The sequence below is a fragment of the Salvelinus alpinus genome, chromosome 22 (assembly GCF_045679555.1).
Source record: "Salvelinus alpinus chromosome 22, SLU_Salpinus.1, whole genome shotgun sequence".
In the NCBI taxonomy this organism is placed as follows: Eukaryota; Metazoa; Chordata; class Actinopteri; order Salmoniformes; family Salmonidae; genus Salvelinus; species Salvelinus alpinus.
Genome location: NC_092107.1, coordinates 25,279,523 through 25,306,398, shown reverse-complemented (window position 1 = coordinate 25,306,398; position 26,876 = coordinate 25,279,523). Strand labels below are relative to the sequence as shown.

The window sequence follows — 26,876 nt, the reverse complement described above, 5'->3', positions numbered from 1 at the left end:
TATGAACCAACACTCATTCAAATATAATATATATAATATATATGTTCTTTGATAGAGACAAAAACACATGCACGCTACCAATCTCATGCATATATTCACACATATACCTACTACTTTTTCCCCCCTGTGTGCGTACAATGTATCAGGATACATTGAACATACGATCAAAAGAACAAGCACAACACAATAACTTCACTCAAACAAATATTGAAGCTCAGACTGACTGTGTGAGGATGTTAAATGAGGGTGAGCAATATGTATCCATTAGTGACTTCAACATAAACTGCCTCCCCTGCTAGCTGTTTGATTATAATTAAATGACACCAGTCCCCAGGGAAGGAGAGGATTCTCTTGTCTGTGTTTCTGCGCAGTGGGAGTCGTTGACATGCAATGGAGGAAAGAACATATTGACAAAATTCTAAACACATGGATTTTAATTGTTTGGGTAAAATTATCCAGGCATAAGTGATGGGAAGCAAATAGCAAAACATCAAACACATACACACACACTCCCCCAAACTGAGCATATACTCTTGAGTATTCCTCAGGCTTTCTGACAAATGATCAAGGCAAACTCCCAAAATGCACGGTCATCATTCATGACTTTCTCTCACTGTCAGAGCCAAATGGATCCTATTGGATGTCAAAGACTGCAGGTTGATGAGGGCTGAGGAGGATGAAGCTTCATCTGCCATAAAGACGATAACTTAAAAAAATCAAGCAGCAAACCGTCGGAGAGTCCTTTCCACCTGCTGCAACTTCAAAGACTCTGTTTGTACTTTGTCGGCTTGACAATCGGATTCACTGAGAGGACTTGGTAGGGTAGAAATGTGAACATTTTGACTGAAGACCCCTTCTGTGGTTTTCAGAAAGCATGGATTTAAATTATTCAAATGTAAAACAAATGATGTGGCTTTTTAAAGTCTGAGACAGATTCAGGCCGTGAGGCAAGAGAGGCAGAAGAACAGGAGAACATAACAAAATAAAAGAGAAGTCAAAGACCAATAAAGAAGTGGGTAACACTTGACTGAAGTCTACAGAGACCAAGTAAACATTTTCCGCTTTGTTATTTTTCACGATGAGTGTCCTATGAGTTCTGTTATCATATTGTCTTTATTAAAACAATGTATCTTCTCTTTGTATAGTGTTGCATACAGAAGTAATGCAATCCCCATAGATAGTTGTACATAAAAGAAAGAACACATGAAATGGAAAAATAAACTTGAACAGATATTTTGTTTACTAGTCCAGACAGTAAAAAGGATGCTGGGATGAAGCAAAACTGTTAAGATGTTAATTAGGAATGACTTTGCTCCATACTAGTGGAGCTATGATCTTGAACAGAACTAGGTGATAGATAGAAAAGGGTCTCACAGCACACACTAGTGGTTGCAATCCAATGCCGAAGGAAGCATTTTCATGCCATTCTCTTTTATGCACAGCTACTGTACAAGTTTGAAAAGAAGTCATGTTTGGTACTTGATGTATATTCAGTCCCAATCTAGCAACAACGCCACTAACGACAGACATTGTACGTTTGCGTTCAAGATATCCAATATATTGTTGAGGACAATACCTCAGCTAAACATTCATCTCAACATCCTTTCTTCTATCTATCACCCCATGCAAACGGATGTTGTGAGAAAAAGTCCTTTAAAGAACGTGTCAATTCTGCCACTGAAGGCTGCTGCAACGCTAATGCGCGCTCTGTGAATACCAAGCGGTGTTAATGAAGTCATTTGTCTGAGAGTTGCCTGGTCTCCCACCATTCCATTCCCCGACATTCATTAGTCAGTCACTGCCTGAAAACGCCAACCTCCCTCTCCTCAACTCCTTCAAAATCTAATCTGCATTAAAGCACATTTCCTGTCTTAAGGAACATATGGCTACATCCTGGATGTGCTAGCTATATTTATCCATCCATCCCTGTGTCTTTTTTAATAAGGACTGATGAAACATAATGGAAAATAAAGTGTAAGGAAATGAATTTTATCGCATCTGTTACTACGCTTGCAGTTTCAATAACGCTGTGAATCTCTCTGCTGTAGTCTACTACACTGTAGCAGAGATGTCTGCAGAGTTGAATTTCAACCCTTCTTCTATTGTACATACATTGAGAGATGGCCTCACCACAAATATTTATTCAGAGCTTAAAGACCTGGACAGACTGAGGCCCAAAAGCAAACTTTCTCCTTTCACTGTATTGTTGGAGAGTCCTTGGGGTGAAGATGTGTTTTCGTGTGTAAACCAGTGACAAATTACTTTATTCTTAGCAGATGTGAACCCCAAACCTCCCAAAACATTCCTGACCTGCGTGACACTTACCGTTGACGGTGAGAGAAACCTCCTTCTCCCCGGCGCCGACTCGCGGGACCACGGCACGGCACACATATTTCCCAGCATCTTCCTGCCTCACAGCCTTGAGTGTCAGGATGTTCTCATTGCTTAGTACCTGACACACAGAGGTTAAGGGTCACTGAATTAGCAGCAAGAGGTCACCTTCACATTTGAGGCAGCACATAGCAGCCCGTGCTCCTCTTAACGACTTAAAACTCTCTTCTATTATTAAAATCCAATTTGGGACCAGGCTCATATGAGAGAGGGGCGGTTTTGATCTCCAGGCTCTGATGGTTGACGTATACGGAGTTGAGGAATGAGCCTAGCTGGCAGATCAATTGCATGCTCCTATGCTCACCTCAACACATCTCCAGACAGGATTCAGGGATCAGGGGCACTAACGAGCCCGAACCGCTAGCTGCCTCTGGATTTTTTGATTAATGAGACTTTGAAAAAAACTGATTTAAGCTCAAAGGGCACTGCTTGGTCACATGAATCCTGAATTACCTATAGTGTTAGATATTTTAGGTTTTCAAATAGAATAATTAATGAAGTTACTGCTGTGGCCAGCATGATATGAGGGTGGTTGTGGAAAATATATCACTATAAAGTAAATGACATTGAAAGCATTGGCTAACCTGATTGTTCCAATCTATAGTGTATTGCACCTAGTCAAAACATATACAATAAATGGTGAAAGACATTGCATATGGGAATACATACCACTCCAGAGCCCCTCTTCATCCAGACGATTGTGAGGGAGGGGTTTCCCGTCCAGGCACAGTTAAACACAGCATCAGACCCCAGATCCACCTGTAAGGACTGGGGCTCTGCAGCCATGCGTGGACCAACTGCCAGAACACAGAGAGCCACCCAGTCAGCATCTAATCAATACACCACCAGCAGCACAACAGAATACTCTATTTACGGTCAGATACAGAATGTCTATAATCTAAATAGGATGCATAACGTTGGCTGGACATCACCACAGAAAGAGCAACACATTAGTAGCACTCACAGTAGACGTCGACGTTGCGGCTGATGTTGGTGCTGCCCAGAGGGTTGGTGACCTCACAGGAGACAGGCTCAGTGAAGAAGGAGTGGTCCACAATGACCTCATAAGTGTCCCCAGAGACCTCCTTGATCACGTTGCCTCCTTTGGCCCACCTGTAGTAAAGGGAAATACACAGAGAGAGAGAGAGCGAAAGAGAGGAGACCTTGCATGAGAGGGGTGATCTGATAAGAAACTGTTATTTGCAACTTGCTTTGACCTTAACATTGACCTATGGTCGCCTAGTTAATGGTGGTCAGGAAATACTCTGCTGAGGGCACAGAATACCTGCAGTGGAAAGACCATTATGAAGAATGGGTTGCTTCTGATTTATTATGTTTCAGTTCTGGTCATCAGTGAGGGAGGATGGCATTTGTCTGAAGGATGGGAGGATGAGGGGAGAAGAGGGTGGGATAAAACATTAAGACCGTTTCTCTCTCTCCCTGTCAATGTCACATTGTTCTCCGAATAAATCATTCCTGTGCAGGTTGTCTGCTGGCTTCAGCATATTTTTGTGGCAGCCATTCATGCTGTGATGTCACAAGCGTCTCAGTGACTGGGGGAGCAGACACCACGTTCTTCATTACGACGAGCGGAGCAGAACAGAGCGCAGAGTGGCTTAGACAAACTAATCACAAAATGACAAATAGGTAGAGTCCCTCCTGACGATGCAAGCTGACACGTACTGTATGGTAGAGTCCCCCCTGACGATGCCAGCTGACCGGTACTGTACGGTAGAGTCCCCCCTGACGATGCCAGCTGACACGTACTGTATGGTAGAGTCCCCCCTGACGATGCCAGCTGACCGGTACTGTACGGTAGAGTCCCCCCTGACGATGCAGCTGACACGTACTGTATGGTAGAGTCCCCCCTGACAATGCCAGCTGACACGTAATGTATGGTAGAGTCCCCCCTGATGATGCCAGCTGACACCTACTGTATGGTAGAGTACCCCTGATGATGCCAGCTGACACGTACTGTATGGTAGAGTACCCCCGATGATGCCAGCTGACACGTACTGTATGGTAGAGTCCCCCCTGACGATGCCGGCTGACACATACTGTATGGTAGAGTCGCCCCTGACGATGCCAGCTGACACGTAGTGGTGGTAGTGTCATGACGTTGCCCTCTTTGGGTACAGCGAGCACCATCCCCCTCTCTCTGCACCATCCCCCTCTCTCTCTTCCCCTACACCAGGCTCTGTTAGGCAGGTCATACATTCCTTGAGGAGTTCTCTCCTCAGGGCCAGAGTATAAGAGAGAGTGAGTTTTCATAGAGAGAACAAAGGAACTTCTTCTTCCAAGTTCCTCACAGAACTTGAGAACTGAACAATATTCATGTTCTGGAGAATGTATAAACGGTCGGTGAAGTAGCCAGCTACGAACTGGTCCGTTTTGTACAATTTTGTGAAACTCGTGAGAGACAATACAGCCACATTACCATAACCATGTTAATACAAGAGTCTCAGTTGTGAGGCTTGCATCTAATTGTTGTATAAAATGAATGAGTAAAGATGAAACTATTTGTGAAATTATGTAATGTGATTTTAAACTGTTTAATGAAGGAAACTCCAATTCCCTTTGGAGTTGAACTAAATTATTAGCCCGCCCCATGAGCACAGACATTGATCTGGTGATATAGGACAGCCCCTTTCTGCTCTTCCGAATATAACCCTCACCTTGGGAATTTATCTTCAGACCAGCTTACCTCGATAACCACGAGAGAGCTAAGGTTTCAGACTAGTACCTCATCACAGAGGGAGTTAAGGTTTGAGTAGATTGCTGAATCTCTTAACCATACCACATGGTTAAACTCTGAGACTATCGATACCGACAGAATAAGAACAAATCTTTGATACTAATTACTAGTCTGCAACTAGGAATTCGGCACCATTGAACGCGGAGACTGACAACCGCCGAAACATCTATTCTATAACAACATTGCTGAATGTTACTCTGAACTATCCATTCTAACCACGGCAGAGAGAGAGAGGGTGGACAAACTCTCCAATACAAACAAACTTTCCAACAGAGATCACGACGACACACTGAGCGTAAATATATATATTGATTGCAAATATTCCCGAATGAATGAGCGTTCATGTGCAAAGGATTAGCATTTCAATTGTTATAATTATCAACTTTGTAGTGTCTTTTATCTCAGTCGACCCCCACTTCCCTTTTGTCCACCAAGCCGCGATACCGGTTTATCCCATTAGGGAAACTCCACTATAATTTCCTTGTAACTATATCTACTGTTTGTTTGTTTATGCATTTCTGTGATTATTTAGTTAGTAAATAAATGATTTAAGACTATTGATGTATGGATGATTCATAGTGAAGACTGGGTTTGTGTAGATAGCCAACAACTTACGATGTTTGGAATGAGACTAATTTGAGGTAAAGAATAATTCATTAATTAGAAGACTAATTGATCAGATATTAAAATATCTGAAAGTTGTATTAGGAAAATTATAACTTTGTAATCTGAATATTTTCCTTGGTGCCCCAACCTTCTAGTTAATTACATTGACATGATTAAGTTAGTTTAATCACGTAATAATAATTACAGAGAATTTATTTTATAAAAATAAGTCTTCAGTTTAATGATGACAAAGACACGACAGTAGAGTACCCACTGATGATGCCGGCTGACCCGAACTGTATGTTAGTCCCCCCTGACGATGCAGGCTGAAACGTACTGTACGGTAGAGTCCCCCCTGACGATGTCAGCTGACACATACTGTATGCACATAAAGGCACCCGACGTTAATCAATTGACACAGGATTGGGCGAAGAACATCCGTTTGTGTTGGAGGCATCTGTCAGAGGGATGTTTTCTCTCAACTGCTGGGTTAATACTTTTCTTATGTCATCGCTTCTGTCTTGCTCAGCACGCCATACTGGATGGCTCCCTGTTGCTGTGGGAGACAGGGACCATTTATTAAAGCGAGCCAAAGCATGAGTGGATGTATGGGGCTTCTTCTCTGGAACATTTACAAGGTATTTTGGGACATACAACTCTATATTCTCCTAAACCTCTCACCTTACCCAGACAGAGATGTGTTTGCATGCTGATATGGGTGAAGATAACCTTTGAACTTCTAGCTGTCACAAAACATGGATTTATTTTCTCACCCAAGAGCACAGGGTGCACTGTGCAGTATTCCAGGGATCGGGAACTTGCAGTATTCCAGGGATAAGGGACTCATTTGTCATCCATGAGTGAAGCCTTGGTCTATGCTTGATAGGAGTAGTATAATTTAAATGAGAATAGACCTCATTCATTCAGCAAGTGAAGTGAAGCACCTTTCTAATTGGCTCCAGTTGATTTTCTCTGCTGCACATTGTGCTGCCGAGGAGACTATGTTTCCACACTGTAGGAGCTAGTTTTTCACTGTGTGAAAAATGAAGTCGCTGAGAGTACTGTCAGCTTAATATGCACAGGGACACCTGTGTTTCCAAAAATATTTTTTTTAGGGCAGATGGGTATGCTTGGCTCATCTGTCTCTTCCTTACGTAATTGATCCAGGAGGAGAATGTGCTGGATTTGGGAAAAGGTATTATTACCGTTGCAGTAAGCTACACACAGCGTTCTGTAGGTATTGTCCCTCAAGAAAACAATTCTGTACACAAAATATATAATAAAAGATAATGATAATGACTATAATAATGATGATGATTGTTTCTAAATCTCACACCACACTGTCTATGAATATTAGACAAGAATTCACTAGACAATGTCAATAAATGCGCTGATGATGGCAGCGATCATCAATGCCCTCTGAATCTCAGTGTCGGATGATGAATGACTCTCCACAGGCTGTGACTGAGAGTGTATGGTCGCTAGAGTACTGGAGGAGTTACAGTGAGTGAAGCACAGAAGTTTGTCCAGCAGGTCTCTCCCAATTGCATTGTAAGGCTGCAAGGGCTGGGAGGTCCACAGTGCAGAGAGAGCAGAGACAGAATGCTAGTACCTGCAGGGAGTGTGAGGCTGCCAGGGCTGGGAGGTCCACATCTCAGAGAGAGCAGAGACAGAATGCTAGTGCCTGCAGGGAGTGTGAGGCTGCCAGGGCTGTGAGGTCCACATTTCAGAGAGAGCAGAGACAGAATGCTAGTGCCTGCAGGGAGTGTGAGGCTGCCAGGGCTGAGGGGTCCACAGTGCAGAGAGAGCAGAGACAGAATGCTAGTGTCTGCAGGGAGTGTGAGAGATCGGCTGGTGTGCTGGTCCCCATCCAAGAGAGTCTAAACATAGCCAGCTCTGCATCCATCAGACACCTGTATCTCCTCTGGGAGGGCAGAGTGGCCAGCGAGAACTTACTCAACAGCTCACTTACCACCAGGACCTATTCAGGGATTTAGGTCACACAATGAGGTGCAAGTCAGGTGTATGCCTCAGAGTGTTTGTGTACGTACGTGTGTGTGTGTGTGTGTGTGTGTGTGTGCGTGTGGCAATAACATTGAAATCAGTGTGTATCAGGGAAAGAACAACCTTGTTCTCTCTCACTGATATGATTAAGGGGATAGCAATGGTAAATTAAATCAAATTAAACAGTTATCTATGTCATTAACATGTCAAATCAATTATTATTATTATCGGCATGGTTAAGTACACCACGGCACAGATTATGTTGCTCATTTGAAATTTCATAATGTTGAATATATCAAAATACTTATTTCAATGGAAAGTAGAGACTTTCATAACGATGCTTTGATCAAATCGCACCCTGATGTTTCTTGAATGAAATGTGTATATGAAATTAGACAGAAATGTCTCTTTGTTTGACATAATATGACAAAAGGCCCAATATTAGAAGGGAGAACAAAAACATTGTCTATGGTTTCAAAACATTGTGAATGACATTTCAATATGCTGTCTGCCATGAGGTAGGGGACATGAGCATAAATGATGTGACTGTCAGTTTGGTGCCTTGCAATTCAAATAAAACCAGGACGTCTGTTTGTCTGGCAATGAAATCACAGCATGGTAGAACATCACTGTTGCGGCTGCCTCGCGTGATGTATTGTTGTCTCTACCTTTTTGCCCTTTGTCCTTACGTCGGTGCCCAATAATGTTACACCATGTATTGTGCTGCTGCCGCCATGTTGTGCTGATGCCATGTTGTATTGCTACCATGTTGTTGTCATGTTGTGTTGCTACCATGCTGTGTTGTCATGTGTTGCTGCCATGCTATGTTGTTGTTTTAGGTCTCTCTTTATGTAGTGTTGTGGTGTCTCTTGTCGTGATGTGTGTTTTGTCCTGTATTTAATTTTTTTATCCCAGCCCCTGTCCCTGCAGGAGGCTTTTTGCCTTTTGGTAGGCTGTCATTGTAAATAAGAATGTGTTCTTAACTGACTTGCCTAGTTAAATGAAGGTAAAAATATATATATACAGTACCAGTCAAAAGTTTGGACACGCCTACTCATTCAAGGGTTTTTCTTTATTTTGACTATTTTCTACATTGTAGAATAATAGTGAAGATATCACAACTAAATAACACATATGGAATCATGCAGTAAGCAAAAAAGTGTTAAAATATCTAAATATATTTTATATTTGAGATTCTTCAAAGTAGCCACCCTTTGCCTTGATGACAGCTTGGCACACTCTTGGCATTCTATCAACCAGCTTCATTAGATAGTCACCTGGAATGCATTTCAATTAACAGGTGTGCCTCTTTAAAAGTTAATTTGTGGAATTTCAATCCTTCTTCATGCGTTTGAACTAATCTGTTGTGTTGTGACAAGGTAGGGGTGGTATACAGAAGATTGCCCTGTTTGGTAAAATACCAAATCCATATTATGGCAAGAACAGCTCAAATAAGAAAAGAGAAACAACAGTCCACCATTACTTTAAGACATGAAGGTCAGTTAATCCGGAAAATTTCAGGGACTTTGGAAGTTTTTTCAAGTGCAGTCACAAAAACCATCAAGCACTATGATGAAACTGGCTCTCATGAGGACCGCTACAGGAAAGGTAGACCTAGAGTAACCTCTGCTGCAGAGGATAAGTTCGTTAGAGTTACCAGACTCAGAAATTGCAGCCCAAATAAATGCTTCACAGGGTTCAAGTAACAGACACTTCTCAACATCAACTGTTCAGAGGAGACTGCATGAATCAGGCCTTCATGGTCAAATTGCTACAAAGAAACCAATACTAAAGGACACCAATAAGAAGAAGAGACTTGCTTGGGCCAAGAAACACGAGCAATGGATATTAGACTGATGAAAATCTGTCCTTTGGTCTGATGAGTCCAAATTTGCGATTTATGGTTCCAACGGCCGTGTCTTTGTGAGATGCTGAGTAGGTGAACGGATGATCTCCGCGTGTGTGGTTCCCACCGTGAAGCATGGAGGAGGAGGTGTGATGGTGTGTGTTTGCTTTGCTGGTGACACTGTCTATGATTTATTTTGAATTCAAGGCACACTTAACCAGCATGGCTACAACAGCATTCTGCAGCGATACACCATCCCATCTGGTTTGCGCTTAGTGGGAATATCATTTGTTTTTCAACAGGACAATGACCCAACACACCTCCAGGCTTTTTTAAGGCTTTTTGACCAAGAATAATGGTGATGTAGTGCTGCATCAGATGACCTGGCCTCCACAATCACCTGACCTCAACCCAATTGAGATGGTTTGGTATGAGTTGGACCGCAGAGTGAAGGAAAAGCATCCAACAAGTGCTCAGCATATTTGGAAACTCATTCAAGACTGTTGGAAAAGCATTCCAGGTGAAGCTGGTTGAGAGAATGCCAAGAGTGTGCAAAGCTGTCATCAAGGCAAAGGGTGGCTACTTTGAAGAATATAAAATATATTTTGATTTGTTTAACACTTTTTTGTTTACTACATGATTCCGTATGTGTTATTTCATAGTTTTAATGTCTTCACTATTATTCTAAAATGTAGAAAAACTCTTGAATGAGTTGGTGTATCCAATCTTTTGACTGGTACTGTATATATATTTTTAAAACATTACTGGCATTAGTGGCATGGCACCAGTCAAGATATTGTGTACAGCCAAAGTGTTTATGCCAGTAGTGCAGACAAGATGGATTTAATTTGCTTTGCCTGTTGCTTTGTTTTTTTTTTCTCTCTCGCTGTCCTCCTCGTCGACTGGATGCACTGGGTGGCACAAAGCCAGTCACAGGGGAAAACAAACAGTGGCGGTGCCCACAGACAACGTGACGGAAAATGCCCTGATGTAAAACTTCTTCATTAGCCACCTCAGAGACACAGACGAGGAAAAGGTAGATGATAGAACTGACAAAAAAATCTAGAAACTAGCAACAACATCATAATTATTAAACTGGGGAGAGAATTGGTGATGGTGTTTGCTGGGTGTGGAGAGGGATGTGTTTGTTGTCGCGTGGTAGAATGCGCAGACGAGGGACCTGAAACTCCTCTTCTGTCATGTCCCTCTCTGGAGCTCCTCTGCTTTGAGTAGTGAAAAAAAAGCTTTGTATATTTATCACCATGGCGTTGAATATGATGTATTGTGGTTGCCCCTCCTGCTTCCATTAGGTAATGAAGATTCCATAACAGCTCTATTGTTTTACGATTCCTCTATTCACACCAACACACTCAGATCAAAACACAAACTTACTTCCAACAGTACTTCCCTCCATATCTAGAATATGCAGAGTCGCCAGAAAACATTAACATCCGGTTTTCAGAGATACAGTATTTTAAACCTAACTTCCATTTCCCTGAAAAATATAAATGGGAACTCCGCTCAGGCGTCTTTCTATGCCTGCTACGTTAGTCACTCCCTATACTCTACTCAGCACTATCCCTGAGACACATGTTCTCCCCCCAGGAGTTAGAGTTCTGGCTCTGCCTGAGAGATATCTGTCTCAGGGATAGTGCATTCCATTCGCTTTTGTAAGCAAGATTCCTAGACCGGCCAATCACAGCAGATCATAGAGAATAGAAATCACCATGTCATTGACTCCTCCTCTGCTACCTTGGCTCTGTCTGTGTGAAAGTGCTTATTGAAGTGGAGAATGGGATGGCAGAGTGGCGGGCTGGGGAGATTGGCAGAGAGGCCATCACTCTAAGGCCTGCCCTGTCCTTGTTCCATATCTGATCTCCAGAGACAGGGTGTATTAGAGCTGACTAACGGCCACACCACACCGCTAGCTCCCTGCTCTGCACTGCTGTAACTCTCTCTGGGGGACAAGGGGGGTTCTCCTCAGTCAACTCCCCAGTGGAGAGCTCTCCCTGGGAGACCGAAACAGTCCAACACTCCCCCATGTGGACTGAGGCAGAGTAGAGATAAAATAACATATTGTTCTTTATGAGAACATGTGCTAAAATGAATCAGAAATGAATCTGCACTGTTGCATATTAGAAAAAGGTTATATATTTCACAGTCCTGTGAACAGAAGTGAAGTGTGTGTTCAGATGCAAATGACTCAACTCAAAGTGGTATTGGATCCTAACACTAGTGAAACCCTTCTAGAGAGTGCCTATTTCAGCCTGAAGTTCTACCCCTCTCCTTCTTTCAATCCATTCTCCCATGGTTTCCCATGCCAAAGGAAAAGTCATCTCAATGTAGACATGTCAGCGGAACATTGATCTGGGTCCCACTACAATAGAGACTGATTTCCACAGTGATGGTAGCAGAAGACCTGCCTTTGTGTATAGCTGTACAGTCAAACACAAGTCTTGTTTGCTTTGATATCTGTTTTTTTAAAGGCCAGAATCCATCAAATGAATGTCTCTGTTTTGCCACCTGTGAGTGTGTTGTAGATCCATTTCATTTCCCAATACAGCTTCAGACTCAGTGTCGGCCAGGTAATTCCCTTCGCTATTGATTTTGTTCCACTTATTCTTCCCTTGGTTTTAAAACCCACACAGAAAAGCATGTCTTGACAAATCACCTTGGCATTACACCTCTTCAAGGACTAAGTGAGATTTCATGAGAGTAAATAACTTCTATTTCATGTTTCTTGTGAGAATTGAAAAACTCAGTGCTCCAAATCAAGTCTCTCAATGTGTGCTTGCAGTTGACAGGCAGAATCCAAAAAGGATTGCGAAAAAGAATAAGACATGGGTTCAGCGTAGGTTCAGAAGATCAACCCACTCCTTCCACACAAATGTCCACTAGCACACCTTCAGTACTTTGACTCACATGTCGCCCTTTTAACATGAGACCTTGTAACCTTGACAACCTCATCAGCTACAACACAATACCAGCTGTTCTCCCACTCACCGTAGTGTATCTATTTTCAGGGTATATAGACAACATTACCTCAAAACAAAAGCCATGCAAGTCAATGCATTCATTAGCCTCTAAGTACATGACTGGGAAGTCATTTCAACAGACATTTGTCATTACATTTTCCTCGGTATAGCTCTCTGTGAATATGTTCCAAATGGACGAGAGGTTTAATAGTGTCATGGCATCATAAGAATTCTCTGACAGTGGTTAATACCATCAACACTGAGGTGTTGCTATAAGCAACATCTATCAGAGAGGACCTTTGTATATCATATGAAGTTTGTTTCAGTGTTTTTCTTTCTCATTACGGGTCATTGCATAATGCAGGATGTCTGGCCCACAAATAATTTGCTATGATACATTTCTCATTTAGAGACTACTAATGGAGTTTAGAGTAAAATTTCCAGACAGCATGTTCAAAGTCTTCTCAAGGAACCAAGTTCAGAGTGAAAATAATCTGATATAGACACTCATGAGAGAGGGTGGAGACAGACAGACAGATAATAGTTGTGCATGTACAGTATAAGTAGAGTTGAAGTCGGAAGTTTACATACACTTAGGTTGGAGTCATTCAAACTTGTTTTACAACCACTCCACAAATGTCTTGTTAACAAACTATAGTTTTGGCAAGTCGGTTAGGACATCTACTTTGCGCATGACACAAGTAATTTTCCAACAATTGTTTACAGACAGATTATTACACTTATAACTCACTGTATCACAATTCCAGTGGGTCAGAAGTTTACATACACTAAATTGACTGTGCCTTGACAGCTTTCAAAATTCCAGAAAACAATGTCTTGGCTTTAGAAGCTTCTGATTCAACTTTGGGAGAAATTTCCGTACACCTGAAGGTACCACGTTCATCTGTACAAACAATAGTAGGCAAGTATAAACACCATGGTACCAAGCAGCCGTCATACCGCTCAGGAAGGAGACACTTTCTGTCTACTTGAGATGAACGTACTTTGGTGCAAAAAGTGCAAATCAATCCCAGAACAACAGCAAAGGACCTTGTGAAGATGCTGGAGGAAACAGGTACAAAAGTATCTATATCCACAGTTTAACAAGTCCTATATCGACATAGGCCGCTCAGCAAGGAAGAAGCCACTGCTCCAAAACCGCCATAAAAAAGCCAGACTACGGTTTGCAACTGCACATGGGGACAAAGATCGTACTTTTTGGAGCAATGTCCTCTGGTCTGATGAAACAAACATAGAACTGTTTGGCCATAATGACCATTATTATGTTTGGAGGAAAAATGGGGAGGCTTGCAAGCCGAAGAACACAATCACACTTCCAAAGTTGTGGCAAAATGGCTTAAGGACAACAAAGTCAAGGTATTACAGTGGCCATCACAAAGCCCTGACCTCAATCCTATAGAAAATGTGTGGGCAGAACTGAAAAAGCAAGGATGCCTACAAACCTGACTCAGTTACACCAGCTCTGTCAGGAGGAATGGGCCAAAATTCACCCAAATTATTGTGGGAAGCTTGTGGAAGGCTACCCGAAACGTTTGTCCCAAGTTAAACAATTTAAAGGCAATTCTACCAAATTCTAATTGAGTGTATGTAAACTTCTAACCCACTGGGAATGTGATGAAAGAAATTAAAGCTGAAATAAATCATTCTCTCTACTACTAATATTCTGACTGTCACAGCCATTGGAAAAAGAGGACCAAGGTGCAGCGTGGTGAGGGTACATACTTTTATAGTAGATGTCGCCAACAAAACAAACAATACCACGCTGTGTGCCCTAAACAAAGGGCTATGTCCCCTAAACAAAGTTAACTTCCCGTAAACACAGGTGGAAAAAAGAGCTACCTAAGTATGGTTCTCAATCAGAGACAACGATAGACAGCTGTCCCTGATTGAGAACCATACCCGGCCAAAACATAGAAATAGAATAGAAACACAAAACATAGAATGCTCAACCCCAACTCACGCCCTGACCAAACCAAAATAGAGACATAAAAAAGGATCTCTACGGTCAGGGCGTGACAGTACCCCCCCCCAAAGGTGCGGACTCTGGCCGCAAAACCTAAACCTATAGGGGAGGGTCTGGGTGGGCATCTATCCGCGGCGCCGGCTCAGGTGCGGGATGCAGACCCCGCTCCACCGCAGGCTCACCCCACTTTGGTGGCACCTCTGGTGCGGGGACTCTCGTTGCGGGCCCCGGACTGGGCACCCTCGTTGCGAGCCCCGGACTGGGCACCCTCGTTGCGGGCCCCGGACTGGACACCCTTGTTGCGGACTGGGCACCCTCGTTGCGGGCCCCGAACTGGGAACCCTCGTTGCGGGCTCCGGACTGGAGGCCGTCGCTGGAGGCTCCGGACTGGAGACCGTCGCTGGAGGCTCCGGACTGGGGACCGTCGCTGGAGGCTCCGGACTGAAAACCGTCGCTGGAGACTCCGGACTGGCCCGTGGAGCAGGCACCGGACTCACCAGCCTGGGGAGACCTGCTGGAGGCCTGGTCCGTGGAGGAGGCACAGGATGAACCAGGCTGGGGAGACTTACTGGAGGCCTGGTCCTTGGAGGAGGCACAGGATGAACCGGGCTGTGGGGGAGCACTGGAGATCTGGTGCGTAGCCTTGGCACCACTCCTCCAGGCTGAATGGCCACTCTAGCCCGGCACCTCCAGAGCGCAGGCACAGGTCGAACCGGGCTGTAGGGGAGCACTGGAGCTCTGGTGCTTAGCACTTGCACCGCTCCTGTCACGCCCTGGCCTTAGTTATCTTTTGTTTTCTTTATTATTTTAGTTAGGTCAGGGTGTGACATGGGGGATGTTTGTGTGTTTTTGTCTCGTCTAGGGTGTTTGTATTGTCTAGGGGGTGTTTGTAGAGTTCATGGGGTTGTGTTCATTGTAGGTGTTTATGTAAGTCTATGGTTGCCTAGATTGGTTCTCAATTAGAGACAGCTATCTATCGTTGTCTCTGATTGGGAGCCATATTTAGGCAGCCATAGTCATTAGGTAGGTTGTGGGTGATTGTCTATGTGTAAGTTGCCAGTGTCTGCACTTATTTGTTTTGTATAGCTTCACGGTTGTCGGTTTGTTGTTTTGTAGTTTTGGTTCAGTGTTCTTCAGTACGTCGCTTAAATAAATAGATGATGTATTCACTTCACGCTGCGCCTTGGTCCTCTTCTCTTTCACGTTACGACGATCGTGACAGCTCCTCTTGGCTGCATGCCCACTTTAGCCCGGCACGTGCGGGGAGCTGGAACAGGCCGCACTGGGTTCTCCTGGCGAACTGGGGAAACCGTGCGTAGAGCCAGCGCAGGACTCACCGGGCTGTGGAGGCGCACTGGAGGTCTGGAGCGCCAAGCTGGCACAAGACGTGCAGGGCTGGGGAGGCGCACAGGAGGCTTAGTGTGTGGGGCTGGCACAGTCTTCACCAGACGGCTAGCACACACCTCAGGACGAGTATGGAGAGCTGACTCAGGTGACATCAAACCGAGGACACGCTCCGTAGGGCGAATGTCGTGCCTCATGCACCAACACAGCAGCTCTCTCATAGCTCTCTCCTCCAATCTCCCCATCAACTCCTTCACTGTCTCTGCTTCACTACCTTCGCTCCCCTCCAAGTTCACCCTGACTGGCTCTGGTTCCATCCTCGGCTCCACCGACCGTCGCGTGTGCCACCCCCAAAAAATGTTTGGGGCTGCCTCTCCTGGCCACGCTGCTTGGTCCTTTGTTGGTGGGAAGTTCTGTCACGGCCGTTGGAAAAAGAGGACCAGGGTGCAGCGTGGTGAGCGTACATACTTTTAATAGTAGATGTCGCCAACAAAACAATAAACAATACCAAAACAAACCGTGAAGCTCAAAGGCTATGTGCCCTAAACAAAGTTAACTTCCCACAAACACAGGTGGAAAAAAGAGCTACCTAAGTATGGTTCTCAATCAGAGACAACGATAGACAGCTGTCCCTGATTGAGAACCATACCCGGCCAAAACATTTCATGAATTGTGAAAAACTGAGTTTAAATGTATTTGGCTAAGGTGTATGTAAACTTCCAACTTCAACTGTAGGTCATCTCACCTGTACAGTGTGACGGGTGGGTTAGCCTTGGCTGAGCAGTGGAACTTGACCAGGTTTCCTTCCAGAATGGGCTGAGGCTCCACTGACAGATTGACAAGTGGTAAATCTGAATGGACACACACCAGAGACAGACAACCAATTAGAAAAGAAACCCGTAACAGCCTTACAGTAATCTAGGCCGGTTGCAGAAACTTGCTTGCCATTTTAATTTAACATAGACCAGCATATTTCCCCTACAGTAACTTGTGTTGTGATATATTTTCACAGGTATTAAAATACACTACCTATACTTTTTTTCTTCTTCATTAGACATTAAAGAGCAGAAAAACACAGGAAATCAAAGCAAATAGTGCAACTCTTGATAATGAGTTTTTCAGTAATTGGCGATTTGAAAATAAGGATTAATAGAAACAGTGATTTGCCTGCTAAGCACTCCATTATAATTACAAAAAATGAATAAACACTGAGACACAATTAAAACTGCTCTTAAAATAGCAAATACATAGATTATGTTAATCCAATAAACAGCCATTACATGTATCTAAATGACAAAGGTATAGCATTCTTTTTGAAGATACGTTTTAATCGCTTTTCATCTCTGAAGGCAAATGGTTAATCCTCCACTTTGGTCCTCCTTTATGTTCAGATTAAACATTTCAAATAAGGCAAGCTATTTTTCAATGAAGTCCAGCATTGATGAAAGGGCCATTGGTATAGCCAGTAAAGTATGTAAAGGGTTTGGAGGGACAAAAAGCCTCATCAAACACTGGCAGTCTGAGTGATAAAAAAACAATGGTCTTTCAGTATAAGCCCCATCTCTGAACATCATGGGGCAACTCAAAGGTTGTCTGATATCACTAATGGAACACGGCACCAACGAGCATGGCCTCTCTTGCAATTCTCTACGTCCGCTGCTTCATTCCAAATGGACTACTGCCTTTTAACGTCTACTGTGGCAACTGTCCAAGCCGTGTGGCCGTGTCCATATCTAGCTTATGTAGATTGCTTTTAATTCAATCAAGTCCTTGATTCAACTTTGCTTGATGAAATCTAACTCTGCTGGGAAAGAGGTTGGCATGGAAGCTAGAGGGAAGCTTTCTCTGAGTGCATATCCATAAATTATATGACTATTCATACATACATACAGTGGGTTAAAAAATGATTGACACCCTTGATGAAGATGAGCAATAATGACTGTATAAAATAAAGAATTCAAATACGGAGCTCTATTGTTTGCCAATGAAATTGGGAAATGATATTATTTTATACATAGAATTGCTCAGAGAAAGAGATTTTGTTTAACAAGGAATATTTTTTTTCTCAAAAAGGTAGAGGTCAAATTTATTGACACCCCTAAAGAGTTTAGTATTTGGTCCCATGTTCATACTGTAGCATACGTTGTGCCCAATAGAAAATGAATGTTATATAAGGTATTGTGTCATTTTGGAGACAGATTTATTGTAAATAAGAATAGAATATGTTTCTAAACACTTCTACATTAATGTGGATGCTACCATGACTACAGATAATCCTGAATGAATTGTGAATAATGATGAGTGAGAAAGTTAGAGGGTCAAAGAACACACCCCCAAAGCATGCTAACTTGATCTTTGACCTTGTGTAACTTTCTCACTCACCATTATTCACGATACATAAAGTAAACTTTTGACTACTTTATTATAATTTTTTATCTGCAAAATGATGATTGCAGTTGCCACGGCAGGATGTTGTTTCCAATGATAGGTTTGGCTTGACCCTACAGCCTACAGACGAATACATGAATGAGGAATGATAGATACAGTGGGGAGAACAAGTATTTGATACACTGCCGATTTTGCAGGTTTTCCTACTTACAAAGCATGTAGAGGTCTGTAATTTTTATCATAGGTACACTTCAACTGTGAGAGACGGAATCTAAAACAAAAATCCAGAAAATCACATTGTATGATTTTTAAGTAATTAATTTGCATTTTATTGCATGACATAAGTATTTGATACATCAGAAAAGCAGAACTTAATATTTGGTACAGAAACCTTTGTTTGCAATTACAGAGATCAGACGTTTCCTGTAGTTCTTGACCAGGTTTGCACACACTGCAGCAGGGATTTTGGCCCACTCCTCCATACAGACCTTCTCCAGATCCTTCAGGTTTCGGGGCTGTCGCTGGGCAATACGGACTTTCAGCTCCCTCCAAAGATTTTCTATTGGGTTCAGGTCTGGAGACTGGCTAGGCCACTCCAGGACCTTGAGATGCTTCTTACGGAGCCACTCCTTAGTTGCCCTGGCTGTGTGTTTTGGGTCGTTGTCATTCTGGAAGACCCAGCCACGACCCATCTTCAATGCTCTTACTGAGGGAAGGAGGTTGTTGGCCAAGATCTCGCGATACATGGCCCCATCCATCCTCCCCTCAATACGGTGCAGTCGTCCTGTCCCCTTTGCAGAAAAGCATCCCCAAAGAATGATGTTTGCACCTCCATGCTTCACAGTTGGGATGGTGTTCTTGGGGTTGTACTCATCCTTCTTCTTCCTCCAAACACAGCGAGTGGAGTTTAGACCAAAAAGCTCTATTTTTGTCTCATCAGACCACATGACCTTCTCCCATTCCTCCTCTGGATCATCCAGATGGTCATTGGCAAACTTCAGACGGGCCTGGACATGCGCTGGCTTGAGCAGGGGGACCTTGCGTGCGCTGCAGGATTTTAATCCATGACGGCGTAGTGTGTTACTAATGGTTTTCTTTGAGAGTGTGGTCCCAGCTCTCTTCAGGTCATTGACCAGGTCCTGCCGTGTAGTTCTGGGCTGATCCCTCACCTTCCTCATGATCATTGATGCCCCACGAGGTGAGATCTTGCATGGAGCCCCAGACCGAGAGTGATTGACCGTCATCTTGAACTTCTTCCATTTTCTAATAATTGCGCCAACAGTTGTTGCCTTCTCACTAAGCTGCTTGCCTATTGTCCTGTAGCCCATCCCAGCCTTGTGCAGGTCTACAATTTTATCCCTGATGTCCTTACACAGCTCTCTGGTCTTGGCCATTGTGGAGAGGTTGGAGTCTGTTTGATTGAGTGTGTGGACAGGTGTCTTTTATACAGGTAACGAGTTCAAACAGGTGCAGTTAATACAGGTAATGAGAGGAGAACAGGAGGGTGTCTTAAAGAAAAACTAACAGGTCTGTGAGAGCCGGAAATCTTACTGGTTGGTAGGTGATCAAATACTTATGTCATGCAATAAAATGCAAATTAATTACTTAAAAATCATACAATGTGATTTTCTGGATTTTTGTTTTAGATTCCGTCTCTCACAGTTGAAGTGTACCTATGATAAAAATTACAGACCTCTAAATGCTTTGTAAGTAGGAAAACCTGCAAAATCGGCAGTGTATCAAATACTTGTTCTCCCCACTGTATGTGTAGCAAGATGCTACAACATCATTATTTCAAACTGGAAAGGTCCAAAGACTCTCCAGACCTTAGACCTCCCTAGCATTAAACTTTGAGAAAGTAGAATAATTACACATCTGTCGTTATGTAATTTGGAGAGCCTTAGGCACATCAGCAAAGTAGCATAAATGGCAGCTGATTTATCATGGAGAGAAATAGGGAGATCCCAGGGGTTAGAGTGAGTTTGGTGCAGGTGCAGCAAACATCTATTTGGATGGTGTCCTGTCTCCATGTGCTATTACACTAACGTAACATCCAGGGGCCCAGTTGTTTGGATTCAGCGGTTACAGGGTCGTGGGCTGTGGGCACAGCCACTAGCAGAGGGAACACTTCGGTTGCTGTTGCTCAGCCCAATCCACCCAGTGTTGTAAGAAGAAGATTACATTTCAGTCATTTAGTAGACACTCTTAGCCTACATTTTCCTTACTGGTCCCCCATTGGAATCAAACCCAGGACCCTGACATTGCAAGCGTCATGCTCTACCAACTGAGCCACACAGGACCTGGATGGGGACCTGGATGCATGTGTGATGATGTGTGTGTGTGTGTGTGTGTTTCTGTGTGTGTGTGTGTGTGTGTGTGTGTGTGTGTGTTCATGCGCGCAAGTGTGCATACATCCCTCTGTGTGTGTGTGTGTGTGTGTGTGTGTGTGTGTGTGTGTGTGTGTGTGTGTGTGTGTGTGTGTGTGTGTGTGTGTGTGTGTGTGTGTGTGTGTGTGTGTGTGTGTGTGTGTGTGTGTGTGTGTGTGTGTGTGTGTGTGTGTGTGTGGGGGGGCATGGAGGGGAAATACACTGTGCAGCTGCTCTAGGCAAGCTCAGCTGCCACCGCACCCCAGAGGGAGGGTGGTCCAGGTGCCATGCTTACCCCTCATCTGCTCCCTTGACTTTTTGGTACACTATGCCCCCTTACAAACACACAACAACCCACACACCCGTGCCAGGTCTCCTGCAGGCCAATGAAGGTAGGAACAACATGCTGGATCCTGGAAGACCAGCTAATTGGGTGGACAAAGAGGCAGGCAGAGGGAACTGCAGAGAGGCAGAATGGCAGATGTAGAGGTGGTGGCAGTCTACCCTGCTACTTTTGCTTTGTGGTGGGAGCTTTTCCATGGGCCTACTACCATGCCAACATTATCCTTATAGCATGCTTGGACTCTGTAATACCAAACTAAAAATGTTCAGCTGCTAGTGAGGTCTGAGGGCATCTTGGCCCAATGCTGTCTATTTTATTACTGATTGGGAGTTCTTTCAAGTCAATCATCCTGTGACCCTCCCTGAATGAGAGAAGGACCCGAGTGTCTCTCGCTTATGAGACGTTGAGGCATAATGCCATTATGTCTTTTGTAAGTGAATAAGACGAGCGACTTGGCTCTTCTGCTTGGATAGCTCTGTCCTTGGAGAACAGGGGGAAGGGAGTGACGGCCGCCAAAACGCCCGATGAGAGGGACTCTGGGATGGGATCTCTGGATGCCAATTTGCCACCCCCTGACCCTCATGCAGACAGACACAGCCACTTAATAAAGAAGTCTGTTTGTCACTTTGATGTATAAATGCATGAGTGGGAGTGAGCTCATTTGAGGCTTCATTTGACAGGCCCATCAAAATGCAGGGCCGCTAAGTCAGATTCATCGTGAGAGTGAAATGGAGATGGTGGGAGGGGAGCTGGGAATAGCAGCGCTGGTGATGATGGCAGTGGTGGTGACAACAACAGCATGGCTAAAAAAAGAGGAAGACAGTGTAGTTTGCTGACAGCTTTTGATCGGAAGTTCAAAGAGAGGAGCAGATGGCGTTTTTGAACAATCAGCCAACTTCTCTAGATTTCCCAGAGATGGTGCCAACGTGAATTGCTTTCTTCCCTTTCTTAAAGCTCAATTTCAACTCTCTTTGGGTACACAGCTGTTCCTCCATGAGGATAAGCCTCCAGGAGCAACGTCTGGTTCTGAAGGATGGGGAGTCTGTTTATTCACAACTAGGGCAGTGGCATATCCCTAGCAATACGGATATTGATGCTGCCTGCTGGTTGGCCCAGTGTATTACTGGAGGGGGGCACACAACTGCAGGTTCACGGCTTGACTAACACACAAAGCCAACACCATGCATTTATTTACCCACCAACACAATGTAGGCATATGTTTTGCCATTCCGACTGTAGGCCATATGTTTGGGCTTTTTACATTTTCAAGTATACCTGGAAGGTTCAACACTAGATCCGACACATGGTTTACTTTCAAAAGTTTGAAGAGAAAACAGTTGAGGCTGGTGGGCATAGCTTAGTTGAGTGATGGTACAGATGCTACTGATTTCCATTCAAAACCTTACATGAAAGTAACAATACAATGAATCCAGATTGAGCCACTGCTCCCAATTGTAATCCTTATGATAAAATCATTACACCTCTGTCATACTCGAACTAGCGGCCAAAAATAATTCCAACCCATGTTTCCCTCTCTTTTTTCGAGATCAATTTGTCATTATGTGCTCGATTAGGCAAAGAGAGCATGAAGTGGAGCTAGGTAACAAACACAAATCCTACCCCACCACACATCTGCATGTTTTCTATTAATTAGTCTCAAATGGCATTACCTTGCCGCTGCTCGACTTATTTGCAATGCAAATGCATTAGACTTAACCCTCACCCCACCCCTTGTGTGGGGGATGCCGTTCACACATGGTGGACGCAGCACAACAGACAGATAAACACATAGCCAGCCAGGCTGAAGATATTATCATGAGGCTTGCTATATGGTGTCTTTGGTTCAGAGTTGGAGGATGTGATTTTCAGGCTTTGCCCTACCCAATAAAAAGTCTACAGAGCACAATATAAAGAATGCCCAAAGTCATGATGTAGTTAAGAGAGAACCAAGGGCTAACTCTGCTATCAAATAATTACAGTGAGCTAATGTACTCACTCGCATAACTAAAGTCTGCACTCTGTCCATGGTCCTGAACTCACCCTGCCTCCTGCCGATGTGCATGTTTAGATACTAATATGCTTAACCTCCAGGTCAGATAACTCTGTATGAACTTGTGTTGAGCTGAAAATGCTGAGGCCAATGTAATTCACCAGCACATTAAAGTGATGATAAAGGGAAATAGTGCCCAAAAATGTATTGGATTTGACACAGGCTTACGCTGTGCAGTAAAGTTTTGGGGTAATGTTTAGATTACTCAAAATCAGACAGAGAGTTAAGGCTTTAAAAGGGAAAGGTGGCCAAAATAAAAGTTATCCACAGAGTTAAATCTACGAAAACATTTATTACTTTTGTTGTAGCTGACTGTAACGAATTTCCTCTTCGTCTGAGGAGTAGCAAGGATCGGACCAATGTGCAGCGTGGTAAGTGTCCATAATAGATTTTTAATAAATCAAAATGAACACAGAACAAAAATAACAAAACACGAACAAACAACCGAAACAGTCCCGTTTGGTGCAAACACTGAAACAGGAAACAACCACCCACAACACACAATGGAAAACAGGCTACCTAAATATGGCTCCCAATCAGAGACAACGATAAACAGCTGCCTCTGATTGGGAACCACACCAGGCCAAACACATAGAAAACAAACAACCTAGAAAAAAGAACATAGACTGCCCACCCCAACTCACGCCCTGACCAACCTAACACAAAAACATAAAAAATAAACTAAGGTCAGAACGTGACAGTACCCCCCCCCCCAAAGGTGCGGACTCCGGTCGCAAAATCTGAACCTATAGGGGAGGGTCTGGGTGGGCGTCTGTCCGCGGTGGCGGCTCTGGCGCGGGACGTGAACCCCACCATAGTCTTTGCCCGCTTAAGTGGCGCCTTTGGACCCTCGCCGCCGACCTTGGACTGGGGACCCTTGCAGCGGGCCCCGAATAGATGGGAGACTCCGGCAGCGCCGGGCAGGCGGGAGACTCCGGCAGCTCCTGACTGAAGGGCGGCTCCGCCTGCCCCGGACAGGAGGGAGACTCCGGCTGCTCCGGACAGGAGGATAACGCTGGAGGCTCCGGACTAGAGGGCGTCGCCGGAGGCTCCGGACTAGAGGGCGTCGCTGGAGGCTCCGGACTGACGTCCTTCGTTGGAAGCCTCATGCCATGGATCCTCACCGGAGGCTTCGTGCCATGGATCCTCACCGGAGGCTTCTTGCCATGGATCATCACTGGAGGCTTCTTGCCATGGATCATCACTGGAGGCTTCGTGCCATGGATCATCACTGGAGGCTTCGTGCCATGGATCATCACTGGAGGCTTCGTGCCATGGATCATCACTGGAGGCTTCGTGCCATGGATCATCACTGGAGGCTTCGTGCCATGGATCATCACTGGAGGCTTCTTGCCATGGATTATCACAGGATTGGAGAGACACACAGAAGGCCTGGCTCTGGGAGAAGGCACAGGACTCACCAGGCTGGGGAGACATGCAGGAGGGTTAGTGCTTAGCACAGACACAGAACTCACCAGGCTGGGGAGACATGCAGTAGGCCTTGTCCTTGGCCGAGGCACCGGATGCACTGGACCGTGGAGGCGCACTGGCGGTCTCGAGCGCGGAGCTAGCACCACTCATCCTGGCTGGATCCCCCCTGTAGCCCGACAAGTGCGGGGAGTTGGAACAGGCCGCACTGGGCTGTGTTGGCGAACTGGAGACACCGTGCGTAGGGCTGGTGCAGTATACCCCGGGCCGAGGAGACGCACTGGAGACCAGATGCGCTGAGCCGGCATCATCCCTCCTGGCTCGATGCCCACTCTAGCCCGGCCGATACGAGGAGCTTTGATGTAGCGCACCGGGCTATGCGTGCGCACTGGGGACACCTTACGCTTCTCCGCATAACACGGTGCCTGCCCAGTCACTCTCTCGCCACGGTAAGCACGGGGAGTTGGCTCAGGTCTCCTACCTGAGTCCGCCAATCTACCCGTGTGCCTCCTCCCAAAACAATTCTGGGGCTGCCTCTCGTGCCCGTTACCTCGCGCCAATTCCTCGTAGTTGCGCCGCTCCGCTCTAGCTGCCTCCAGCTCCTCTTTCAGACGGCGATACTCCCCCGGCTGTGCCCAGGGTCCTTTGCCGTCCAAAATTTCCTCCCATGTCCAGGAGTCCAGAACCCTCTGCTCCTGGTTACCACGCTGCTTGGTCCTTTTCTGGTGGGTGTTTCTGTAACGAATTTCCTCTTCGTCTGAGGAGGAGTAGCAAGGATCGGACCAATGTGCAGCGTGGTAAGTGTCCATAATAGATTTTTAATAAATCAAAATGAACACAGAACAAAAGTAACTAAACACGAACAAACAACCGAAACAGTCCCGTATGGTGCAAACACTGAAACAGGAAACAACCACCCACAACACACAATGGAAAACAGGCTACCTAAATATGGCTCCCAATCAGAGACAACGATAAACAGCTGCCTCTGATTGGGAACCACACCAGGCCAAACACATAGAAAACAAACAACCTAGAAAAAAGAACATAGACTGCCCACCCCAACTCACGCCCTGACCAACCTAACACAAAAACATAAAAAATTAACTAAGGTCAGAACGTGACAGTGACATTATCACATAGAACCAATTAGTCAAATTTAAATGAAGGGATCGGAGACAATCACTCAAATTAATACGTAGAGACACATGCACACAAGTGCTCACACACATCCTTCCTCTCTTTCTCAATAGCATTTAAACATAGAGAAACATTTTCTCTCTTTCTCAATAGCATTTAAACATAGAGAAACATTTTCTCTCTTTCTCAATAGCATTTAAACATAGAGAAACATTTTCTCTCTTTCTCAATAGCATTTAAACATAGAGAAACATTTTCTCTCTTTCTCAATAGCATTTAAACATAGAGAAACATTTTCTCTCTTTCTCAATAGCATTTAAACATAGAGAAACATTTTCTCTCTTTCTCAATAGCATTTAAACATAGAGAAACATTTTCTCTCTTTCTCAATAGCATTTAAACATAGAGAAACATTTTCTCTCTTTCTCAATAGCATTTAAACATAGAGAAACATTTTCTCTCTTTCTCAATAGCATTTAAACATAGAGAAACATTTTCTCTCTTTCTCAATAGCATTTAAACATAGAGAAACATTTTCTCTCTTTCTCAATAGCATTTAAACATAGAGAAACATTTTCTCTCTTTCTCAATAGCATTTAAACATAGAGAAACATTTTCTCTCGTTCTTAATAGCATTTAAACATAGAGACACATTTTCTCTCTTTCTCAATAGCATTTAAACATAGAGAAACATTTCCTCTCTTGTCAGTACTTAGGCTACTGTGGTACTGAAGACAATCTTTCTCTCTCTCTCTTTCTTTTACTCTCTGTTTCTTTCCCGTCTCTGAAACACACACACAGACACATGCCCTCTCATTACCGTAAAATATTACTCTGTATCTGTGACAGAAGATCACTATCAACCCTCTCCACCACAATCCTCTCTTCTCCTCTCCCATTGTAACTGGCCTCCATTGAAATAGATAAATAAATCAAAAGCACAACCTAAATTAGATTTATGTGTATTAGGTAGTTGTTGTGGAATTGTTAGACTACATGTTAGATATTGCTGCACTGTCAGAACTAGAAGCACAAGCATTTCACTACACGTGCAGTAACATCTGCTAACCATGTGTATGTGACCAATACAATTTGATTTGATTTGATAAATACTCAGCTTTCCAGAGAGAATTCCATGCAGGGGGAGCACACTAACTAAAATAGGACATGGTGTGTGGATGTGTAGTTGCTTCACCAGCACCTCAAAGACTCTATGTACTGTATCTAGCCTAAATGAAAGCCTAAGCAGGACTAAT

The 26,876-nt window shown here is 44.2% G+C and overlaps 1 protein-coding gene across 6 annotated transcripts in view; it reads right to left on the bottom strand.

Moving 5' to 3' along the window:
* The window catches only part of LOC139549306 (kin of IRRE-like protein 3), a 239,855-nt gene that overhangs the window by 17,983 nt on the left and 194,996 nt on the right, over positions 1-26,876 (bottom strand). For all 6 annotated transcript variants that reach the window (XR_011669863.1, XM_071359617.1, XM_071359621.1 and 3 more), the window contains exons 6-9: positions 16,651-16,756; positions 3,356-3,504; positions 3,061-3,188; positions 2,326-2,452 (exon numbers count right to left, since the gene is read on the bottom strand). Coding sequence is in view for 5 of the 6 variants with exons in the window: in XM_071359617.1 (XP_071215718.1) it covers positions 2,326-2,452; positions 3,061-3,188; positions 3,356-3,504; positions 16,651-16,756 (510 nt within the window). In the remaining variant the exon portion in view is untranslated. The remainder of the gene's footprint in view (positions 1-2,325; positions 2,453-3,060; positions 3,189-3,355; positions 3,505-16,650; positions 16,757-26,876) is intronic.